The sequence below is a fragment of the Arachis ipaensis genome, chromosome B3 (assembly GCF_059453495.1).
Source record: "Arachis ipaensis isolate K30076 ecotype BB chromosome B3, ASM5945349v1, whole genome shotgun sequence".
NCBI lineage: Eukaryota > Viridiplantae > Streptophyta > Magnoliopsida > Fabales > Fabaceae > Arachis > Arachis ipaensis.
This window is the reverse complement of record NC_142438.1, coordinates 103,193,194-103,217,178: the sequence shown is the minus strand read 5'-3', so window position 1 is coordinate 103,217,178 and position 23,985 is coordinate 103,193,194. Positions and strand designations below refer to the sequence as shown.

The following is a 23,985-nucleotide window of genomic DNA, read 5'->3' as shown; positions in this document are numbered from 1 at the left end:
CATCAGGCCACATTGCCATAGCTTCACTTACATCAATCAAACCAAATTGCAATCCTTTTTTCCTAGCTTCCTTTTCTGCTTCTCTAAATTCCTTTTCTGCTTCTCAAATAGAACATATTGTTGTTGTTAGTTACTTAATTTTATGCATATTTTTTCTTGGATGATATATTTTTTGATTGAGTCTTTCTACTTTTCTTGAATTTTAGACAGAAGAGACGGGAAAAGAAGTTAGTAGGGTTCAAATGTGGGATATCACTCACAAGAAAATAGATAGAAGTTATGTTAATGAAAAGGCTAAAGAAATAGCGGTAAGACTAAAGTGCAATAAGTAACTTGTTTGTATTTCTTTTTCTTTCTTTTTTATAAGATAATGTTATGTTTGATTCTTTCCCTTTCTTTTTATATATGTAGGAGAAGATTGAAGCATATAGTAGTCAACAAGTGGTGGAATCAACCATTAATTCTCCTCTTGATGCTCTTGGAGTAGTTCTTGGGAAAGAACACCCTGGTCGTGTTCGAGGTTTAGGCATGGGAGCTGTTCCAACAGTTGCTTTCAAGAACAACACTACAAGAATTAGTCAGATGAATTTAGGTTCTTCAAATGATGCTGGCACATCATCTACTTGTGGTCCAAATGTGCAAAAAGAGTTGGATACCATTAAAGCGCAATTGCAAGAACTAGTCTCCTATATTGCTTCTAAGGAAGGAGGTAAAATTCGAGTGAAATTGGCTGGAATGTTCCCTACTCAACAAATTTCACAGGTACAAATACAATTTATGTTCTTAATACCTTATCCATGTGTAATATTTGGAATCTTAAGGGAATCTGGGTCAATTTTAAAATTTGACTTTGGAAGCTAGCTTTAACTTTGTTAATTAAAAGCCTACCAACAATTGATTCCTATGAAAAGGTGCAAGCAAGAAAGCTAAAAAACATTTTAAAGAAGCTAAGTTAATATTATAATAACCAAAATTAGATTGAAGTAGTAGCTAGCTGATGATGAATTAGATCCTTGTGGAGGCTCAAGCCCTAATCTTAGTTCAAGGTCTAATTTTGAAGATGATGAGGGACCTTGTTGACCAGAAATTTGATCCTCTTTTCTTTTTTGATTGAATAATTTTATATTAATAGTTTCAAATTCAGTTTTATATCCTTTTTTATTGTGCTCATAATTATATTTTTGTTGTAGGGATTGGATCAAGAGAGTGAGATTCCATCACCAAGAGAGTTAGGAAGTAGGTCTTCTGGAGCGAGTAACAAAGAAGCATGATCTTGTATGATAAAGATTTTATGTATTAAGTATTATAGATATATGTTAAGACAAATTATTGAAAAATGTTATCTTTGATACTTTGTTTTTGGATTATGATTTTTTATTTTCGGAGACTGTGTATGAATTAAAAATCTTGTTATGATGTTTGATTTAAGGTTATGCTTTTTGGTTATTATGAGATTTTAAAGTTTGAGTTCTAAAAATGTCACCTTAAATACATAGTTTTAATCTCATTTTAAAAAGTATAAAATTGTAATTAGGTAAAAACGACGGCTAAAAACGCCATTTTAAACGGAAATGGTGCCATTATATCTTGGTAAAAATGGTAGTTAAAAAATTCCATTTTAAACGAAAATAGTGCCATTATATCCTGGTAAAAACGACAGTTAAAAAATGCCATTTTAAACGAAAAGGATGTCATTAAATACAGGTAAAAACGGCGGTTATAAACGCCATTTTAAACGAGAAGGATGCCATTAAACCCAGGTAAAAACGACGGTTATAAACGCCATTTTAAACGAGAAGATGCCATTAAACCCAAGTAAAAACGGCGGTTACAAACCGCCATTATAAACAACAACAAAACTGCCGTTTTATTTGGTTAAAATGGCGGTTAAAACCGCCGTTTTGACCGCCAAAAAACCGCCGTATTATCCACTGGTTATTACGGCATTTTTCAGAAAACCGCCGTAATAACCAGAATGGCGCCCAGAATTTCGGCGTTTCTTGGGGGCGCCATTTTCGGTAATAATGGCGGTTGTAACTGCCGTAATTACCTTAAAAAACCGCCATTTTAACCTTTTTTTTTGTAGTGACATATTCAACAAATTCAAACCAAAATTCAAGCATCAACAAACCACAAATAAAAAATTGAACACTTGCAACTCAACAATAACTAATTAAGCAAAACTTAAGCTAGATTACCAAAGTTAAATAAAGACAACAGAAATTAAGCAAGCAACTAAACATAACAAAGAAGATTAAAATAAGAAAATTGAAAAGATAAAGAATAGAAAAGAAAGGGATAGGCAACAGTGGCACTTGTGGTAGCCACTGCGAGGCTTACGGCGGCGAAACTTTGATGCACCACTATTTCGTGGTGCATTTTATCTTGAATTGAGGGGATTTTACTACCTTTTCCCACATTTATTCACTAAAATAGCATGGTTTCATATATTCTCCTTAATTTGTGCTTAAGTGTGAAAACATGCTTTTTAGGCCCTTAATTGGCTAATTTTAATTCACTATTGATTCCACTAGATGCCTTGATGTGTTTGTTAGTGAATTCAGGTTGAAAAGGCTAGGAATGGATCAGAGGAATGAAGAGAAAAGCATGCAAAATGGAGAAATTATGGAGAATCAAGGATTTGGGGTGCATTCACCGACGCGCACGTGTAACAGACGCGCACACGTGGAATGACGCGTACGCGTGGATAGCAAAAAGCCAAGCGACGCGTACGCGTGACCCACTCATACGCGTCGATGCTCGCACGTGACCTCATTAAAGTGAAAACGCTGGGGGCAATTTCCGGGCTTCTCAGGCCCAAATCCAACTCATTCCAGAGCCTATTACATGTAGAAATCAAGAGGAGTCAAAGGAGGGGGATCACATAGTTTAGTTTTCATCATGCTTTAGTTAGTTTCTAGAGAGAGAATCTCTCTCTTCTCTCTAGAATTAGGTTAGATGTGGATTAAGATTTCTTAGATCTAGGTTTAATTCATGCTTGGATTTACTTTTTCTCTTTAATTTCTCATTCCTCTACCTTTGCTTTCTTAGTTTAGTATTTCATTCCTTGTATATGTTTACTTTATTGTTGATGTACTTTTGTTTCTTCTATTTCCTTTTAATGCAATTTATGTTTCATGTTCCTTTATTGTTGATTTGAGTTGTTGTTGTTAATTCCTTGCTTTTGGTAGTTGTAGATTTACATTTCTTGTAATCTTATTTTTCTTTCCTTTTTATGCCTTCCAAGTGTTTGACAAAATGCTTGGAGGGATGTTAGAGTAGATTTTTGTGTTCTTGACTTGGGATGGTAACTTAGGTGAAATTGAGTTGCTAATGTCCAAGACTTGATAATTGGTGTCCATTGACTCTAGCTTCCACTAAGTTAATTAGTGAGTGGCTAGGACTTGTGGATTAGGATTGGTGTAGCTCATTTGACTTTTCTTCATTCATTAGAGGATGACTTAATGAGATTGATCCTTGCAATTATCATATTGTGGTTAGTAACAAGGATAAAGATCCCTATCCATCAACCCTTGCCAAGACCGTTTTATTATTTGAGTTCATTTACTTTCTTGCCATTTATTTTTCATGTTCCTTATTCAAAATCCCAAAATATGCATCTTATAACCAATAACAAGAACACTTCCCTGCAATTCCTTTGAGAGACGACCCGAGGTTTGAATACTTCGGTTTATTTTTATTAGGGTTTGTTACTTGTGACAACCAAATTTAATGTTTGTTGGTTTAGAAACTATACTTGCAACAAGATTTCATTTGTGAAATTCTAAACTACACAAAAATCTCTTCATCAAAATGGCGCCGTTGCTGGGGAATCGCATATGTGTGCCTTGTTATTGGTTATTGTATATATGTAAATATTGTGAATATGTGATAAACCCATATTTTATGATATATATTGTTTTCAATTCAAGAGATTTATTCAATCCGTCACCTACTTATTCATGTAAATTGCATGGTTTTACTTTCCCTTCCTTATTATGTGATATATGTGAATTACATGTTTCCTATGCCTTAAAATTATTTATTTTAATTACCCTTTATTACCATTCGATGCTGTGATTTGTGTGTTAAGTAGTTTCAGATATTCTAAAGGCAGGAATAACTTAAAGGATGGAAAGGAAACATACAAAAATAGAAGAAAATCACAAAATGGAGTTTTTGAAGAAATTGGCAGCGACGCGAACGCATGGATGACGCGGCCGCATGCCTGGCGCGAAAAGACAGCGACGCGAACGCGTGACTGACGCGGACGCGCGCCATGAGCAGAACACAGATGACGCAGACGCATAACCGAGGCGAACACATGACAAGGAAAACTCCGGATGACGCGACCGCGTGACCCACGCGGACGCGTGACAGACGTCACGCACCAGAAATTACAGAAAATGCTCCTAGCGATTTCTGAAGCCCTTTTAGGCCCATATCCAAGTCCAGAAGGCACAGATTAGAGGTTATGAAGTGGAGGAATGCATCCATATTGGGAGAGATCTCCAATTATTCACTTTTCATAGTTTAGATGTAGTTTTTAGAGGGAGAGGTTCTCTCCTCTCTCTTAGGCTTTAGGATTAGGATTTCTTATTATTTCAATTTAGTATTCCAACTCCTTATCAGGTTCAATATTCCTTTACTTTATATTTCCCTTTGCTTTCAGATATTCTAATGCTTTCCTTTAATTACTTTTGTTGCCAAATTGGCTTATGAACCATTCATGTTTAGATTTGATCTTCTATTTAATATGATTTGAGGTATTTTAGAATTATGATTGCTTTCCTTTATTTACATTAATAATTTACATTTTTTTCCTTTTGGCTTGGTTGATTACTTAGTAACACTTGAGTTGTCAAACTCAGCAGTGGTTGAAATTGGCAGATTCCTAATTAATCTAGATCGCTCTAAAGCTAGTCTTCCCGTAGGGATTGACTAGGACTTGAGGATCAATCTAATTAGTCCACTTGACTTAACTAAGTGGGATTAAAAGTCCAATTCTCATCACACCTGATAAGGATAACTAGGATAGAAATTCCAAATTCTCATACCTTGCCAAGAGTTTATTTTACAGTTATTTATTTACTTTATTTGTCGTTTAAATTACTTGTTCCTCACTTTCAAAACCCCAATTTACAAAACTCATAATCAATAATAAGAACATACCTCCCTGCAGTTCCTTGAGAAGACGACCCGAGGTTTAAATACTTCAGTTATCAATTTATTTAGGGGTTTGTTACTTGTGACAACCAAAACGTTTGTAAGAAAGGAATTCTTGTCGGTCTAGAAGCTATACTTACAATGGAAATTTATTTGTGAAAATTCTAGATCGTGCGAGAGTTCCGTTCTTCAAAATGGCGCCGTTGCCGGGGAACTGCAATCGTGTGCCTTATTATTGGTTATTGTAAATATTTTTCTTTTATTTCTTTAATTGTTTTTGTTTTTCCCTTTTTATTTTTTTAGCCACTATGAATTCTCACCCCTCTCGCTTTGAGTTTGGTTCTAATATTGTTGAAATGAGTGAAAGCTATAACAGGAATATGCATCAAGGTCTAAGCAATCAAAGATGGATGGAGCCAAGAGGATTTGATCAACCCTTTAGGCAACAACACCCTCCAAGATATCATGGACAAAGACCATTATACAATGCAAACCAAGCTAATAGATATGGTGGACAGCCTTGTAACTACCAACAAGCCCCACCCTGTGCCTATAGACCATCCTCTCAACATAACTTTGGACCACCATACTCACAAGCTCCTTTTCACCATTCACCACCATACGATCCTTATCTACCCCAATTCCAATCCAATTACTCCCAAACACCACCACTTTCCTATGTACCATGTCCAAATCCATCACCTCGAGAATCACAGGCTCGCCTCAAGGAAACAGTAGATCAACTTCATACAACCCTTCATCAGCTGGAGCAAGCAATACATCAATTATCTTCCAGACGTTTGAACCCTCAAGGAACTCCAATAGCTTTATGTGGAGAATCTAATGACGAACGTAGCATGAAGGAGACACTAGAAATCCCAGAGGGCAGTAATGAGCATAACTTTGTTTTGGAACAATTGGAGGAAGCTCAAATTATCCAAGAAGAAGAAGTACTGATTGAAGATTTAGGAGATGCTGAACCCCCATGGGAACCCATAGAATTCCGTCAAGGACGTTACAATTGATGCTAAGGAGGATAGTGCACAAACCCCAAGGCAGGTATTTTATGAAGAACTAGACGGAATGACCCAAGACGCCAGTTTCCTTGATAATGATAATCTCAAGTCAAGTTCTCCTAGTAATGAACTTGCATCCGCAAGTGAATTCTCCGAGATTGAAGAATCTTCCTCAACTGAATACGAAGATGATGCGGAGGTAGATTTCTCTAAACCTCTAGCTTATGACTTGAGTGATGAGGAAGACATAGAAGACTTTGATTAGGACGATATTGCATTTGAGGAATTTTGCAAGGAAGTGGAGAAATTCACAAAAGATTACAAGGGAGTAGAACTTACAGAACCACTGGAAACACCTATCCCAAGGCCATTACCACCCAATACAAGCTTCAAGTGGGTACAATCCTTAACCTTTAACTTTATTTTTCCACTTGAATATGGTTTGCTTGAAATAGATGGCCAGCTTAGAGCTCTCTGCGGCTTTAAGAGTAAGAGGAAAATAGCTCGTACTCAGAGCTGGTGCACAAGGTTCAATAAGGTTCCACGCTTCAACTCGAAGTGCATGGATTGGTTTCATGTTCAATCGAATGGATCTCGGAAAATATTTGGTCATCCTGGTGAGAATCTAATTTCTAAACTGCCCGGATGGAAAAATATAGATCAAGACAAAGGTGGATATAACAGCAAAGTTTGGGATCCTGGAATCTATTCTGACATTCGTCACCCCGGGAGCCTGAGGACCTATTTGAAGCTGCTCAAAAGCTTCACATGCCTAGTTTGGGATCCCGGAGGCTGTTGGCATTCCAAACATTGGTGGAGATTTCTGGATGAATTTAAGCACAAGCTGCCATAACAGGAAGCTCATCTAATGTCCAACTTAAGGACTTTAACTAAAAGTGCTAGGTGGGAGACAACCCACCATGGTATGATTGTTCCTGTTTCCATTTTATTTTGTTTTGTTTATTTTTATATTGTTTTATTTTCATTGAACCTGGATAGTATTCGTAAGCATTTGCATTAGCATTACATATTGCATAACTGCATAATTGCATATTCTAAAAAAAAGAAGGCGTGCGACGCGATCGCATCGCTAAAGCGTTCGCGTCAGTTGCGAAAAACACCCCCACGCGTCCGCGTCATTCACGCGGCCGCGTGATCTGGAAATCGGCGTAAAAATCCAACGCCCAGAAATCTGGGCTGGAATCGTGCGGCTGTCGTGCGTTTAGCACAAAATGGCCCACGCGTTCGCGTCCATCACACGAACGCATCACTTGCACAAAACCCATCCCACGCGAAAGTGTGAGCGATGCGTTCGCGTCGCGTGGATTGCACAACACCCCAAAAGGAGACAGAGAGTTGCGTTGAAACGATGCTGGAATTGTGCATTTCGCACAAATTCCAGCGACGCGGTCTCATGCCTCATGCGACCGCATCATTCATCCATTTTCCTATTTCATGCGATCGCGTCACTCACGCGATCGCGTTAACCCCCCATCCACCCTAGCCACGTGACCGCGTGCCCTACGTGTTCACGTGGATTCAAATTTATTAACCCCCTGTGATGCGAAATCCTACCCCGTCGCGCCCCCCATTCCCCTTCTTCTCCCTTTCTTCTCTGCAACCCTCCCCTGCGCCCATCACCACCACCCTAGCCACCCTCACCGGCCGCACCACCGTTGACCACCCAGCCATGACCGAGACGCCACCACCCTCTTCCTCCTTCCCTCTCTTTATTCTCTTTCTCTTCTCTTCTTCCCTCCACCACTGCTGCCACCACCGCGGCCAGCCACCACCGCCGCACCTCCCACCAACACCCACCCCCTCCCTTCCTTCCCCCTTAACCACCCCTCCCTGCACCCCAGCCCTAACCAACACCACAAAACCATCCCTGCCGCCACCAAGGTTTGCCGCCGTGCCACCCTACGCCGCCACAGCACCACCGCAGCCACACCCCCGCCATTTCTCAGTTCCTTAGCTTAGTTCATATGCCTACCAGGTTCCGCCGAACGCCACCTTTCTTTCATTCCTAGTTATTTCATATTTTTTCAGTTTATGTTTCGATTTAAGATAGTTAGAGTTGCATGTTTGTAGTGGATTCTAGGTGGTTAGGTAGCTAGGATGTGGTTAGTGGATTTAGGCCTATTTAATTGCGCTGTTTTTGCTACTTGTTTTATAGTTTTTGCAACTCTGCTGTTGCTGTGATGTTAGTATTGTTCATATGATGTTCTTACTGTTCATGCTGCTATTGCAACTGCTCTTTCATGTTCATATTATTTATATCTATTTGCAGTTTATTTTAATTTATATGAACTATTCTGCTTGCTGTTTATTTTCCGAAAACATCCAATTTTAGCCGGAATGCTGCCCAATTTTCTGTAAATCGTTTTGATTCTCATTCATGTATTGGTTTTGGCGTTTTCAATTTTGCTTTCCTTAGCTTTCACCAAACCAATTCCTGAATGCACGGGCCAGCATTCTTATTCCTTTTGTTTCCCCGATTAATAAATCACATTATTGATGATTTGATTTCAAATTTTCGTTATTGGTATATCTATATGAATCATCAACAACTTGATTTCCTTGCTTGAATATGAGTTGTCTGTTGCTTCAAATTGTGAAATTTTGTTACTTAGAAACCAATCATCATGCCACTTACTCTGACTTTCTTTTTACTAACTCACTGATTTTTGCTTCCTAACCTCTTTTTCAATTTAAAACCACTTTTTACTTTCTAACAACCCCCTCTGATTTTTGACTAACTCCTTACTTTTACTTTTTAACTCAAGGCATGATTATGGTTTTTCCTAATTAACATGAATTCTATTTATATTACATTTGGATTGAACTTTCTCATCTCAGCTTTTTAAACTCTAAAACACTCCAAAATGCATAATTATTCAACTCATTTCATTATTCTACTGCTCCTTTGCTACTTTGTGCTTATCTTGTTATTTGCCTACTTGTTTTCCTGCTTTTATTATATCCTAGATTTCTGTTTTTCAGGATGTCTGACACTCAAAGAAAAGGAAAAAGCAAGGCAACAACTGGAAAACAGAAAAGAGGTGAATCCTCTATGTCTCTTCTGGAGCTTATGCATGATGACTCCTGGCAGGAGAAGCACTTTACCCCGTAGAAGAAGGCTGACCAGCTCCTCCCTGCCACTGATCCAATTGAGTTTGCAAACTGATACTGTGAGCTGAAGTATCCAGTGTTTGCTACCTCCAGAAATCTGTACCTGGAGAGGACTTTGAAAATTCCAGAAGAACTACAGCAGTACACCTCCGATCAGATCAAACAAAGAGGCTGGTTCTTCTTGGAGAGAAATTTGACTGAGGTCAATGCTTCCTGGGTAAGAGAGTTTTACTGCAATTATTTCAAGACTTCCCTGGATGCAGTGCACCTCAGAGGGAAACAGATACTGGTCACTGAAGAGGCCCTTGAGGATATTCTGCGCCTTCAGCCAAAGTCAGATCAGCCTGACGTTTACCAAAAGGCTGAAGAGGACATGCGCTTTCTGAGATTTGACTAGGATGCTGTCAAGGAGAGGATAGCCCTTGACCCTACTGTCCCATGGGTCATGGGTAAGAACACCACCATGCCTAAAGGAATCAAGCAAATATACTTGAATGATGAGGCTCGGCTCTGGCACCAGATCCTGAGTAATTTTATTATGCCGAGCACTCATGAGACAGAGCTGCCTACTGCTATGATCACCCTCCTCTGGTGTGTGATGGAGGGTAAGGACCTGTATCTGCCACGTTTCATCCGGCACTATATGGCCAGGGTCCATGTCAGAGGCACCCTCCCTTTCCCTTACCTAGTCACCCAGCTAGGCCGTCGAGCTGACGTGCCTTGGGAGGATGCTGATGAGAAGCCACCTGCTGCGGACTGCAAGAAGATCATTCTTCACAGTAGGAAATTTCTGGCTTTAGGCTACCGACCTTCATTCCTTACTGCTTCTGATAAGACAGCCACACCTTCAGCTGCCCCCTCTTCTTCCACTACTGTACCTGCCCCACCCACTGCACCTCCAGGTGCTCCTGAGCCTATTTACCATTTGGTGCATTGCCTCTTCGCCCACTTGGACCGTATGGAGCGTCGCAACAAGCGACGCTATGAGCACGTCAAGTTGATGATCCGTTCCGGCGGTGATATCCCCTCCGAGCCTGACACCCTTTCTGATACATCTGAGGTGGAGGAGGACGCTCACGAGGAGGAGACCCCCACCCAGGCTGCACAGGCAGGACCGGAGCAGGCTGCGCCAGAGTAGGAGGAGCCACACCAACTTCAGGCAACAGATCCAGAGATTCCTATCCAGTCAGAGCCTCCTCTCTAGCAGACAGACCCACCTATCCTCATCCAGTCTGCAGATCCTCAGACCACCACCGAGACTCCAGCAGCCCATCCTTCCAGTGATGACACTCCTTCACACCCAGCTTAAGTGAGCATCGAGGACGATGCTTTACTTTAAGTGTGGGGAGGTCGCCATCTCTGGTGTATTTTTTGGTGAACCATTACAAACTCTTTTATTTTATTTTGGTTATTTTTCTGTATTTTTATCTTTATTTTTATTTTTATCTTTCAGTACTTATACATTGTTCTTTTCATGTGTTTTTACTCTACTTTCTACATTTTGCACTTTAGTTTATACCATTTGCCAGTTAGTTTAGTTGCAATTCCAACTTATTAGTTATAAAATTTGTGGATTAATTAGTATAGTTTACCCTTTAGCATGTGATAGTTGGTTTAAATTGAAAATAAAAAGGAAGTAAACTAGAGACTTTAACAGAATAAGAACAATCCACACACCTTGTATATAGAACATAACATGTTAGTTAGTTAACAACATTTCATCAAGGAGGAACACTAAAACTTTAAAGCCACCCAAAATAAATTTTACATTGAGAATAATGGGAACTCTTAATTTCTACTTACATGACATGTATAACTGATATATGATTTTTTGAGCTAGAGAACACACAGCCTGTGAGTTTTGAGCTTAATTGTATGGTTACATTCAAACCATAATTTTTATTCCTGTGTGTTTCACCCTTCTTTTTATTCTGATATTTTTTGCTTTGTTTTAATCTATATGTCTAATTATAGAGCATAGATACATACTAAGAGATGATTGAGGCCATTACTTGTTTAAGCTCACTTATCCTAAATAAGCCTACTTTTTACATCATCCTTGTTAGTCCCCTTGAGCTTTTAAACCCCTCTTGTTATATAAACCACATTACTAGCCTTAAGCAGAAAAACAAAATAAAAATCCCAAGTTGAATTCTTGGTTAGCTTAAGATAGAAATTGTGTATTGTTTAAGTGTGGGGAACTTTATGGGAACATGGATGATAGAAACAAAGGTAGAAAGTTAAAAAGAATAAAGATATCTCAAAATAAAAATTTTGGGAAGCATGCTCATGTGAAATCAATTGAATTACCATGTGCATTAAAAAAAATATTTAAAGGGATACAAAAATTCCCCAATTGCAAAATAAAAAGAATCAATGCACATGGGATAAAATTTAAGTTAATGAGCTTGCAATACAAGGTGAAAAAAAAATCTGGGCAAATAGGTTAAGAAGCTTTGAATTACAAAATATGTATGCTAGGTGAGATCTTAGACTAGTCAAGGATTCACTTATTAGCTCACTTAGCATTATATATATACCCTTACCTTTACCTTGGTCCCATTACAACCTTGAAAAAGACCTCATGATTTTTGTATGACTATATTCTATAACTGTTGATTAGTTAGATGAAGAACAAAGTTATAGAAAGTAAGGATAAAAAGAAGAATAGAGTGATTAACCCAATAAATACAAAATCCAATGAGGGTTCAATAGCTCATCACCATATATCTCTACTTAAGTTGTTAATTGTCTTGCAAGTTTGAAAAATATTTTTACCCATCTCAATTGTAAAAGTGCCTTAACATTGTCTAAGGTTGGCTATGCATATATGATTCCTTGAGAATGTGAATTAATTTAACTACATGTAAGTTTTATATACAAGTGAATAAAAATTAGAATTGCATGACTCATTTAGGTAGTTGCATTTAGATAGATTGCATTGCATGAGATTCCACCAATTTAACCTTACCTTACTCTTTATCTTGGACTTAGCATGAGGACATGCTATTATTTAAGTGTGGGGATGTTGATAAACCCATATTTTATGATATATATTATGCTCAATTCAAGAGATTTATTCAATCCTTCACCTACTTATTCATGTAAATTGCATGGTTTTACTTTCCCTTCCTTATTATGTGATATATGTGAATTACATGTTTCCTATGCCTTAAAATTATTTATTTTAATTAACCTTTATTACCATTCGATGCCGTGATTTGTGTGTTAAGTAGTTTCAGATTCTAAAGGCAGGAATAACTTAAAGGATGGAAAGGAAACATACAAAAATGGAAGGAAAGCACAAAATGGAGTTTTTGAAGAAATTGGCAGCGACGCGAACGCGTGACTGACGCGGACGCGCGCCATGAGCAGAACACAGATGATGCGGATGCATGACCGAGGCGAACGCATGACAAGGTGATGCGCAAAAACTAGTTATGCTACGATTTAGGAAATTGCACGATCGGCAAAATTCCTTCCGGCAAGTGCACCGGTTATCGTCAAGTAAAAACTCACAATAGAGTGAGGTCGAATCCCACAAGGATTGGTTGAGTGAGCAATTCGGATTAGAAGTGTGTTCTAGTTGAGCGGAATCAAGATTTAGATGAGAATTGCGGAATGTAAAATTGGCGGGAAAAGTAAATGACAAGAAAATTAAATGGCGGAATCTTAAATTGCATGAAGTAAAGAGCAGAAGCTAGATTGCTGAAATTTAAAAGGGAATGGGGGTGATTGCATGAATGTAATTGCAGAATGTAAAGAGAAAGTGGAAATCAGAAATGGGGAATTCATTGGGTTATAGGAGATATTGAGATCTCCGAATCAAAACATGTTTATCTCTTCCTCAAGCAATGCATTCATTGAATTTTGCTTGGCAATCTTATATGATTGGATCCCAATCCCTTGGCTCACCAATTCTCTCTAAAAACGAACAAATTCCCAATCCCTTGGTTTAAATGTTCATAAGAAGAGATGATGCTCGATCACTGATTATACCACACAGTTTCATGAACCACAATTTGGTAGGATTACATGTCACAATATCCATCCAAACCCCAATCCAATTCACTGTGAGAAAGCTTCTCTAGCATGAATCCTCCATTCCTTTCCCAAGGTTCCGAAGGATTCCAATTATGGGTAGTTTCTTTCCCAAGACAACTACCCAATGGAATTAGATCGAGAAGCTTTCTAACAAAATTCAAGAGAAAAGATTGAAGAAGAAGATAAACTATTATTGATTCATTGAATTACAATAGAGCTCCCTAACCCAATGAAAGGGGGTTTAGTGAGTCATAGCTCTGAATTCAATTACAAAGATATGAAATCTAGCTAAAAGTGAAAGTAAAGGTCCCTCCTAACTTAAATTCTATCCTATTTATACACTTTCTATATTGAGCTTCTGTTATGTTTCTTGGGCTTTGAGGCCTCTCCCTGCTTTCCTTTTGCTTTGGGTTTATGATCCATAATCTTGATGAGGCTGCTGATCCAAATTCTGTAACATTCATTGAGCCAACTTAGTGATAATCAAATAATAATACATGACTCAACAAATTGAAATTTCAGACTCATCAATCCTTCAGGCCCAATCCCATAAACCATGATATTCAATTGGGTTTCATGCCAGAGTATGTTTAAGTTAATGTTTGTGCTCAAAGACTAACTTAAACCGCAATATTTTTGGCCCAGAAACCTTTTCCAAGAGTGGCGTTTAAGTTGCAGTTTAAGCTTAAACTGCAGCTTAAACGCCAGACACTTCCAGTGAAGCCTTTTGTAGAAGCACGTTTAAGCTTTAGTTTAAGGTTAAACTGAAGCTTAAACGTGGAAATGGAAGAAGGCAGCCCTGGAGAGTCATGTAGTCGAACACGTTTAAGCTTCAGTTTAAGGTTAAACTGAAGCTTAAACGTGGAGATAGGAAGGGCAGCCCTGGAGGTCGAACACGTTTAAGCTCCAGTTTAAGGTTAAACTGGAGCTTAAACGTGGAAGAAGAGAAAGCCATCCTGGAGGTCGAACACGTTTAAGCTCCAGTTTAAGGTTAAACTGGAGCTTAAACGTGGAAGAGGAGAAAGGTAGCCCTGGAGGTGTCGAACACGTTTAAGCTCCAGTTTAAGGTTAAACTGGAGCTTAAACGTGGAAATGGAGAAAGCAACCCTGGAGGAGAAACTTGGTCGAACACGTTTAAGCTCCAGTTTAAGGTCAAACTGGAGCTTAAACGTGGAAATGGCTCCCTGGTGCTTTTCCCCTTTCTGGCGTTTAACCTCCAGTTTAAGGTTAAACTGGAGGTTAAACGTGGAACTTCCCCCCTTGGTGCTCTTCTCACTTCTGGCGTTTAACCTCCAGTTTAAGGTCAAACTGGAGGTTAAACGTGGACATGCTTCTTTGGTGAGACTTCCATTCTGGCGTTTAACCTCCAGTTTAAGGTTAAACTGGAGGTTAAACTTCAATTCCAGCATTATATGGCTTGGTAGTTTAAGTTCCAGTTTAAGCTTAAACTGGAACTTAAACTCCACATGTGATATTCAAGCTTCCTTTATTGATTTTGTTGCTTCCTTGCCTAGCCTCTTCTTCCCTGAAATCATCCAAACAATTGCATCAAAGTCTTGCAAAATTTCATGAGAAATCTTCCATTCATAGCATTCAAGTAATATAACTAAAAACTCATGGAATTTGCATCAAAATCTTCATGTTGAATGATTTAAGACAAGCATGACTATTTGGCCCAAATGATTACTTAAGGCTCAAGAAAATGCATAAAACAACTAAAAATAAAAGAAAAAGGCTAGTGAAACTAGCCTAAGATGCCTTGGCATCACAACACCAAACTTAATCCTTGCTTGTCTCCAAGCAAGTTCTGAATTATTGAGAAGAAAGAATGAAACAGAAAGTAAATTCATTAGCCATATCAGTAAGTAATTGACATTGATTAATGGGGTGTTCATGCAGAAAGTTGTTGCAGCATCACTTTATTGTTTCTTAGGTAAGAATGTCACTTTTTATGTTTCCACTAAAACACTGCTTATGGCCTCTTGTTATTCACATATCCTTGGCAAGTTTCTTTTCTTTGTTTTTCTTTTTCTTTGAGCTTATTTGCTCCTTGTTGCTCAGTGTCATGTGTTGCTCAAGCCTTTGGCATTTTCTTTTTCTTATTAGTGCACTACACATATCCACTACAGGCATTTTAGTTCACATTTCTTCTTGAGACATTGGTGCCCAGCACCTCTTTGTGTGACTAAATGTTTTGTATTTAGGTTGCTCTTGATAATGGACTTTTGGTTGATAATCCCGGGTTAGTTAACCCAAGTTACCAAGTGTTGAAACACTCCTCAGAACCTATTCATCCAAGCATATCCTTAATACATAAACACCACAGGCATTTGTCTCAGAAGTTCAAACCATTGGTGCCTAGCTTATTTTCTCAATTTTTTTGCTTTTTGGTTGCCCTTTTTCAGTGGCTTTTTCCTCTTCTTTTTCTTTCTTTTTCATGGCCAAAGACATTTATTCATCAAGATCCATAGACAACATCCTAATTTCCACTAAAAGTGACAATTCTAACTTTATTTCTTAGTGAGCTGACTATTCAATCAAACATGCATACCACCAGTTAATCTTATTTGATTTCTTACCAAATGGAATTGAGTTACTTTTGTTCAAACATTTCTTTTATTTTATGGAAACAGAACAAGCATGGCAAGCATTTGTTTAAGAAGATGAAGTTATCCAGACACTTAGACTATCACTTATTTGTAAATTAAACAAACAGACAAACAAAAACTGCAATGACTCAAACTTAAAGCAGGGGTGCATGCAAACTTCAAATATCAGCAATTCAAAGTACAAGCAATTAAGTGACAATACAACCTTTTAGCATCTTCTTTGTTGTTCATCATCCTTCCTAGCCTTGGTGTTCTCTTTGATGATGATGTATATTCCTTCCATGAGATTGATTGTCTTCCTGCAAAGCTATTAGAAGTTGCTTGTTCCCCAAGCACTTTGAGAATTGGTTAGCATGCATGGATGTTTGTAGGCCTCTGAACTTAGATTGGTGTGTGAACACGAAACTTAGTTCCTTGCCATATGCAGCAATTGGGATCATATGCAGAAAACCTCATGTGCTTTTATTAAGAAAATAACTATGAACTAGAAAAAGAAACTATGAACTAGAAATTAAACTATTGTTTAAGTAGTTTCCCTGATTGGTTGGAGCTAGTGACTAGTCATGCTGAGGTAGAAATGTGCTTTTAATGAAGTTTTTGGTGGAACACCAAACTTAGAATCTCACATTCACCCTTGAATTGTTTTGGTGTGCAACACCAAACTTAGCTCCTTGCAATACAGATAAATCTACTTAACTCTTTTATTGAAATAACTAGAAAAGAAAAACTACCTTTGGTTGGGTTGCCTCCCAACAAGCGCTTCTTTAACGTCATTAGCTTGACATGCTGTTCCTGACTTTCTTCCTCTTCTTCCAGTTTGTTAAGAGGAATGACTTCAAGTGGATAAAGGAGCTAGTTAGTGCCCCTTGTTGTGAATGCTTCTTTCCAGCAAGCTTTCCCTTGTGATTGGCTTGAGTGAACTTGCTTGTTGGCTCAGGAGTTGGATTGTTCTTCGACCTTCTCTTCTTCATGGATATGATCCTTTGTTTCTCGGTCACAATCCTCATTTTGGTGCTTGTTTCTACTGCCTTCACATCCTTGATCTCAGAACTTGGTTGTTGTTGGACAGTTGGAGTATCCTGTTCATCAAAAGCTTCCTGAATTTGTGGTTCAATGAACCCTTCCTCTTTGCAACTCTCTGTGTCATTGGAGTGTGATCTCCCTTGATTGACTTTCTCCCTTTCTTGTTCTTCTGATTCCTCCCTTGGGTTTGCCATGGTATCACTAGAAGAATTGTGGGTAGGGATTTGCTTTGATAGATATCCAATTTGTGCTTCTAGCTTTTGAATGGCAGCACCATGATTTTGTAAGTTGGATATCACTTCTTCCTTAAAGCTTTTCAAATCGGCCACATCTCTGCCCATAGTTGCAATCATTCCTTCTATCCTGTTTAATTGATCTTGAAATTGTTGGTTCGGATTGGGTTGATGAGGTTGATTATCTTGGCTGTGATATGGTGGCTGGGAGTATGTGTTTTGTGTGGGCTGATAGAGTCTTTGGTTGGAGTGTTGGTAGTGGTATGACTCTTGTGTGTAGTGGAATGAGTCTTGTGGATAGTGAAATGAATTGTATGAATTTGAGAAGGAATTTTGTGCTGAGAAATGCTCAAGTGATGAAGAATTTGGATATGTAAAACTAGGAGGTGAGGTTGGATAATTCAGAGGTGATGGCTCTTGATGAATGGGGTGTGAATAAGTGAAATCTCTTTGGTTTTGATCTTCCCAGCCACAACTTGAGTAGTGATCAAATTCACCAAAACATGGACCATTTTGTGGCTCTGGGAAGTACCCCGTTTCCTGTTCCTGATACTCCCACCCACCATAAGCATAATAACATGAATCATTCTGTGGTGGTGGAGAGTTTCTCATGAATTTTGATTGAACAAAAGATGATGGATACTCCTTTCTTTTTTGCAATGTGCTCAGTCTCAAACAATACTCATCCAAAGATAGTGGAAATTCCATAGTGAGGCAATATCACAAACAGCTAGTGGTTAGTATGCTAACAAGTGAATAAGCAAAGAAAACAAATTAAAATTTGCAGAAATTAGCAGTAATAAACTGAAACAAAAACTATTAACAAAAGAAAAGAAAAATTGCTCAATCTAGTTAACTTCCAATTGGAGAATTGTCAATCGAAAACCAATCCCCGGCAACGGCGCCATAAACTTGATGCGCAAAAACTAGTTATGCTACGATTTAGGAAATTGCACGATCGGCAAAATTCCTTCCGGCAAGTGCACCGGTTATCGTCAAGTAAAAACTCACAATAGAGTGAGGTCGAATCCCACAAGGATTGGTTGAGTGAGCAATTCGGATTAGAAGTGTGTTCTAGTTGAGCAGAATCAAGATTTAGATGAGAATTGCGGAATGTAAAATTGGCGGGAAAAGTAAATGACAAGAAAATTAAATGGCGGAATCTTAAATTGCATGAAGTAAAGAGCAGAAGCTAGATTGCTGAAATTTAAAAGGGAATGGGGGTGATTGCATGAATGTAATTGCAGAATGTAAAGAGAAAGTGGAAATCAGAAATGGGGAATTCATTGGGTTATAGGAGATATTGAGATCTCCGAATCAAAACATGTTTATCTCTTCCTCAAGCAATGCATTCATTGAATTTTGCTTGGCAATCTTATATGATTGGATCCCAATCCCTTGGCTCACCAATTCCCTCTAAAAACGAACAAATTCCCAATCCCTTGGTTTAAATGTTCATAAGAAGAGATGATGCTCGATCACTGATTATACCACACAGTTTCATGAACCACAATTTGGTAGGATTACATGTCACAATATCCATCCAAACCCCAATCCAATTCACTGTGAGAAAGCTTCTCTAGCATGAATCCTCCATTCCTTTCCCAAGGTTCCGAAGGATTCCAATTATGGGTAGTTTCTTTCCCAAGACAACTACCCAATGGAATTAGATCGAGAAGCTTTCTAACAAAATTCAAGAGAAAAGATTGAAGAAGAAGATAAACTATTATTGATTCATTGAATTACAATAGAGCTCCCTAACCCAATGAAAGGGGGTTTAGTGAGTCATAGCTCTGAATTCAATTACAAAGATATGAAATCTAGCTAAAAGTGAAAGTAAAGGTCCCTCCTAACTTAAATTCTATCCTATTTATACACTTTCTATATTGAGCTTCTGTTATGTTTCTTGGGCTTTGAGGCCTCTCCCTGCTTTCCTTTTGCTTTGGGTTTATGATCCATAATCTTGATGAGGCTGCTGATCCAAATTCTGTAACATTCATTGAGCCAACTTAGTGATAATCAAATAATAATACATGACTCAACAAATTGAAATTTCAGACTCATCAATCCTTCAGGCCCAATCCCATAAACCATGATATTCAATTGGGTTTCATGCCAGAGTATGTTTAAGTTAATGTTTGTGCTCAAAGACTAACTTAAACCGCAATATTTTTGGCCCAGAAACCTTTTCCAAGAGTGGCGTTTAAGTTGCAGTTTAAGCTTAAACTGCAGCTTAAACGCCAGACACTTCCAGTGAAGCCTTTTGTAGAAGCACGTTTAAGCTTTAGTTTAAGGTTAAACTGAAGCTTAAACGTGGAAATGGAAGAAGGCAGCCCTGGAGAGTCATGTAGTCGAACACGTTTAAGCTTCAGTTTAAGGTTAAACTGAAGCTTAAACGTGGAGATAGGAAGGGCAGCCCTGGAGGTCGAACACGTTTAAGCTCCAGTTTAAGGTTAAATTGGAGCTTAAACGTGGAAGAAGAGAAAGCCATCCTGGAGGTCGAACACGTTTAAGCTCCAGTTTAAGGTTAAACTGGAGCTTAAACGTGGAAGAGGAGAAAGGTAGCCCTGGAGGTGTCGAACACGTTTAAGCTCCAGTTTAAGGTTAAACTGGAGCTTAAACGTGAAAATGGAGAAAGCAACCCTGGAGGAGAAACTTGGTCGAACACGTTTAAGCTCCAGTTTAAGGTCAAACTGGAGCTTAAACGTGGAAATGGCTCCCTGGTGCTTTTCCCCTTTCTGGCGTTTAACCTCTAGTTTAAGGTTAAACTGGAGGTTAAACGTGGAACTTCCCCCCTTGGTGCTCTTCTCACTTCTGGCGTTTAACCTCCAGTTTAAGGTCAAACTGGAGGTTAAACGTGGACATGCTTCTTTGGTGAGACTTCCATTCTGGCGTTTAACCTCCAGTTTAAGGTTAAACTGGAGGTTAAACTTCAATTCCAGCATTATATGGCTTGGTAGTTTAAGTTCCAGTTTAAGCTTAAACTGGAACTTAAACTCCACATGTGATATTCAAGCTTCCTTTATTGATTTTGTTGCTTCCTTGCCTAGCCTCTTCTTCCCTGAAATCATCCAAACAATTGCATCAAAGTCTTGCAAAATTTCATGAGAAATCTTCCATTCATAGCATTCAAGTAATATAACTAAAAACTCATGGAATTTGCATCAAAATCTTCATGTTGAATGATTTAAGACAAGCATGACTATTTGGCCCAAATGATTACTTAAGGCTCAAGAAAATGCATAAAACAACTAAAAATAAAAGAAAAAGGCTAGTGAAACTAGCCTAAGATGCCTTGGCATCACAAGGAAAACTCCAGATGACGCGACCGCGTGACCCACGCGGACGCGTGATAGACGCCACGCACCAGAAATTACAGAAAATGCTCCTAGCGATTTCTGAAGCCCTTTTTGGCCCATATCCAAGTCCAGAAGGCACAGATTATAGGTTATGAAGTGGGGGAATGCATCCATATTGGGAGAGATCTCCAATTATTCACTTTTCATAGTTTAGATGTAGTTTTTAGAGGGAGATGTTCTCTCCTCTCTCTTAGGTTTTAGGATTAGGATTTCTTATTATTTCAATTTAGTATTCCAACTCCTTATCAGGTTCAATATTCCTTTACTTTATATTTCCCTTTGCTTTCAGATATTCTAATGATTTCCTCTAATTACTTTTGTTGCCAAATTGGCTTATGAACCATTCATGTTTAGATTTGATTTTCTATTTAATATGATTTAAGGTATTTCAGAATTATGATTGCTTACCTTTATTTACATTAATAATTTACATTTCTTCCTTTTGGCTTGGTTGATTACCTGGTAACACTTGAGTTGTAAAACTCAGCAGTGGTTGAAATTGGCAGATTCCTAATTAATTTAGATCGCTCTAAAACTAGTCTTCCCACAGGGATTGACTAGGACTTGAGGATCAATCTAATTAGTCCAATTGACTTAACTAAGTGGGATTAAAAATCCAATTCTCATCACACCTGATAAGGATAACTAGGATAGAAATTCCAAATTCTCATACCTTGCCAAGAGTTTATTTTACAGTTATTTATTTACTTTATTTATCGTTTAAATTACTTGTTCCTCACTTTCAAAACCCCAATTTACAAAACTCATAACCAATAATAAGAACATACCTCCCTGCAGTTCCTTGAGAAGACGACCCGAGGTTTAAATACTTCGGTTATCAATTTATTTAGGGGTTTGTTACTTGTGACAACCAAAACGTTTGTAAGAAAGGAATTCTTGTCGGTCTAGAGCTATACTTACAACGGAAACTTATTTGTGAAAATTCTAGATCACGCGAGAGTTCCGTTCTTCAATATGTTTGCCTTTTGCTTCTTTGTTAGTTTTTTAGTAGTTGTAGGAGCTTGTTCTCTTTATTTGTTACTAGTTTTGTTTTTATTTTCTCTTGCTATTATGAATTCTCATCCTTTTGGCTATGAGTTTGCTTGTAATTATGTTGTAGGAAGTGGAGATTACAATGAGAACATGCATCAATGATAGAACAATCAAAGGTGGGAGGAGCCTCAAGCTTATGGACAACCTTATTGGCAACAACCTCCTCCGGTTTCTTATAGGTATAATTCCACTCCTTATGCATATCAATCTAGTGGATGTGGTAGTCTTCATTGTACTTGTCAACAACCACCACCACATGCCTATGAGCCTCATCCTCAACATAGCCCTCAACCATACTCACAAGCCCCTTTTCACCAAATGCCTTCCTATGACCTTTATCTATCATATAACCAATCACCCTTACCTCATCCTTGTGACCATTTTGTAAGAAAATCTATAGAGCCACCACAATTCCAATATCAATACTCCTAAGAACCACAAATTCTATATATACCACCTCCATACCCTTACCAAGAAGAACCACTTTCTTATCGTGAATCCTTTCTCCAAAATAATGAACCCTTCTATCTACCCCAAGCCCCAATGGATGATTCTCTTACTTTGCTACTTCAAGGACAAAGAGAAATACAAAGGGAGGTACTAGAATCCACGGCCGCCTTGATAGAGGTGGCAAACCAATTAGTCTCCCAATGCTTGAACCCTCAAAGCACTCCCATGACCACATGTGGATAATCAATTGAAGAACATAGCATGAAGGAGAGATTGGAAACTCTGGTAGAGAAGGAGGAATGTAACTTTGTGTTAGAACAATTGGAGAAACCTATAATTATTGAAGAAGAGGAAGAAGTGGTGGAAGATTTAGGAGATGCGGAACCTCCATGGGAATCTAGAGTTATAGGAAACCTTTCCAAGAAGATTAGAGTTGATGTTAAGGAGCAAAGTACACAACCTCCAAGGCATATTCCATATGAAGAATTGGATGGGATAGAGCAAGAATTGAGTTCCCTTGGTGATGAAGATCATGCATCAAACCGTCTTGGTGGTGAATCCTTTGAACTGAAGAACCTTCTCCCGGTGAAATAGATAGCAATGTGGAGGTAGATTTCTCTCATCTTCCCATTTATGATTTGAGTGATGGAGAAGAGTTAGATGAAATTGATGAACAAAGGATTAAAATTGAGAAATCTTGTGGAGAGGTGGAGGTCCTTAGAAAAAGGAGGATGGGAGTTGAATACGCTTTGTCAAGATCCTTGGAAGCTTCTTTGCCTAGGTTATCATCTACTCCTACATTTGAGTTGGTGAAATTCATATTTATTAGCTTTATTATCCCACTCGAATATGGCTTGCTTGAAATGGATGGTTAACTTAGGGAACTTTGCGGGATGAAGCGTAAGAGAAGGATGTTTCGTGGTTGGCGTTGCAAATCAAGGCTCATTATGGTTGATACTTCAAGGATTAGATACAAAGGTTTGGCTAGTGCTCAACTAGATGGGTCTAGGATGATGTTTGGTCGCTTGATTGAGAATTCATCTTGCTTAGCACCCAAATGAAATAATGATGATCAATTTAAAGACGGGTGCCAAAACAAAGTGTGGAATCCCGGATCACACAAGGAGAATCAATTTTGGGAGCTCATGGTTTGTGAAGAACTCCATCAAGGCTTGGAAGCATTAAATTTGAAGAATGGAGCTTATTGGAGACTCAAGCATTGGTGGATGTTCAAGGATAGCTTCAAGCACAAGCCACCTTGATGAGGAGCTCCCATAAGTCCAACTTAAGGACAATAAATAAAAGTGTTAGGTGGGAGACACCCTACCATGGTAAAATCTTTTCATTTTCTCTTTTGTAAATATTGGTAAAATTAGTTTAATTTCATGTTTTGATTGGTTTCTGAGTTTATTTGGTAGTATAATATGTTAAATAAGGTTTTAAGGTGTTTTGGTAGTTGTTTGAAGATTTGGAATGCTTGGTTTGGTGCAAAAACATGGAAAAAATTTTGAAGAATAGAGCACCAACCCACGAGTATGCGTGCCTCACGCATACGCGTGACCCAAGTTTTTTGACCATTCATACGCATGCGTCACCCACGCGTACGCGTGGATCCAAAAATTTCACCTCCATACAAAAACTAGAGAGTTGTACCTACTTTGTGCCAATTTTGTGTGTGAGGCACAAGCCTGCCTACGCGTACGCATAACCCCATGTGTACGCGTCGCCTCTCTGATTTGCCATGCACGCGTACGCGTGACACACGCGTACGCGTCGCTCCCATTTCACCACCCCACGTGCACGCATCATTGCACGCGTACGCATGGGTTGCTGATGCCAGGGCATTTTGGCCAGTTTCACTGACCTTTTCTTTACTGTTTTTAGGATAGTTTCATGCATT

General features: G+C 38.5%; 1 protein-coding gene across 1 annotated transcript; it reads left to right on the top strand.

Annotated features, from left to right (window-relative positions):
* The first annotated feature begins 242 nt into the window (after positions 1–242).
* On the top strand, positions 243–1,271 carry LOC107633387 (uncharacterized). The gene is made up of 3 exons (XM_021119068.2): positions 243–308; positions 412–762; positions 1,191–1,271. Exons 1-3 carry the CDS (start codon positions 243–245, stop codon positions 1,269–1,271), a joined length of 498 nt encoding a protein of 165 aa, XP_020974727.1.
* The last annotated feature ends 22,714 nt before the right edge of the window (positions 1,272–23,985 follow it).

Bases quoted from the DNA above. Each gene is read 5' to 3' on its own strand.
- LOC107633387 (XM_021119068.2), top strand. From the start codon at position 243: ATGTGGGATATCACTCACAAGAAAATAGATAGAAGTTATGTTAATGAA. The intron at 309-411 runs GTAAGACTAAAG...TTATATATGTAG, and splicing joins AAAAGGCTAAAGAAATAGCG to GAGAAGATTGAAGCATATAG. The intron at 763-1,190 runs GTACAAATACAA...TTTTTGTTGTAG, and splicing joins CTACTCAACAAATTTCACAG to GGATTGGATCAAGAGAGTGA.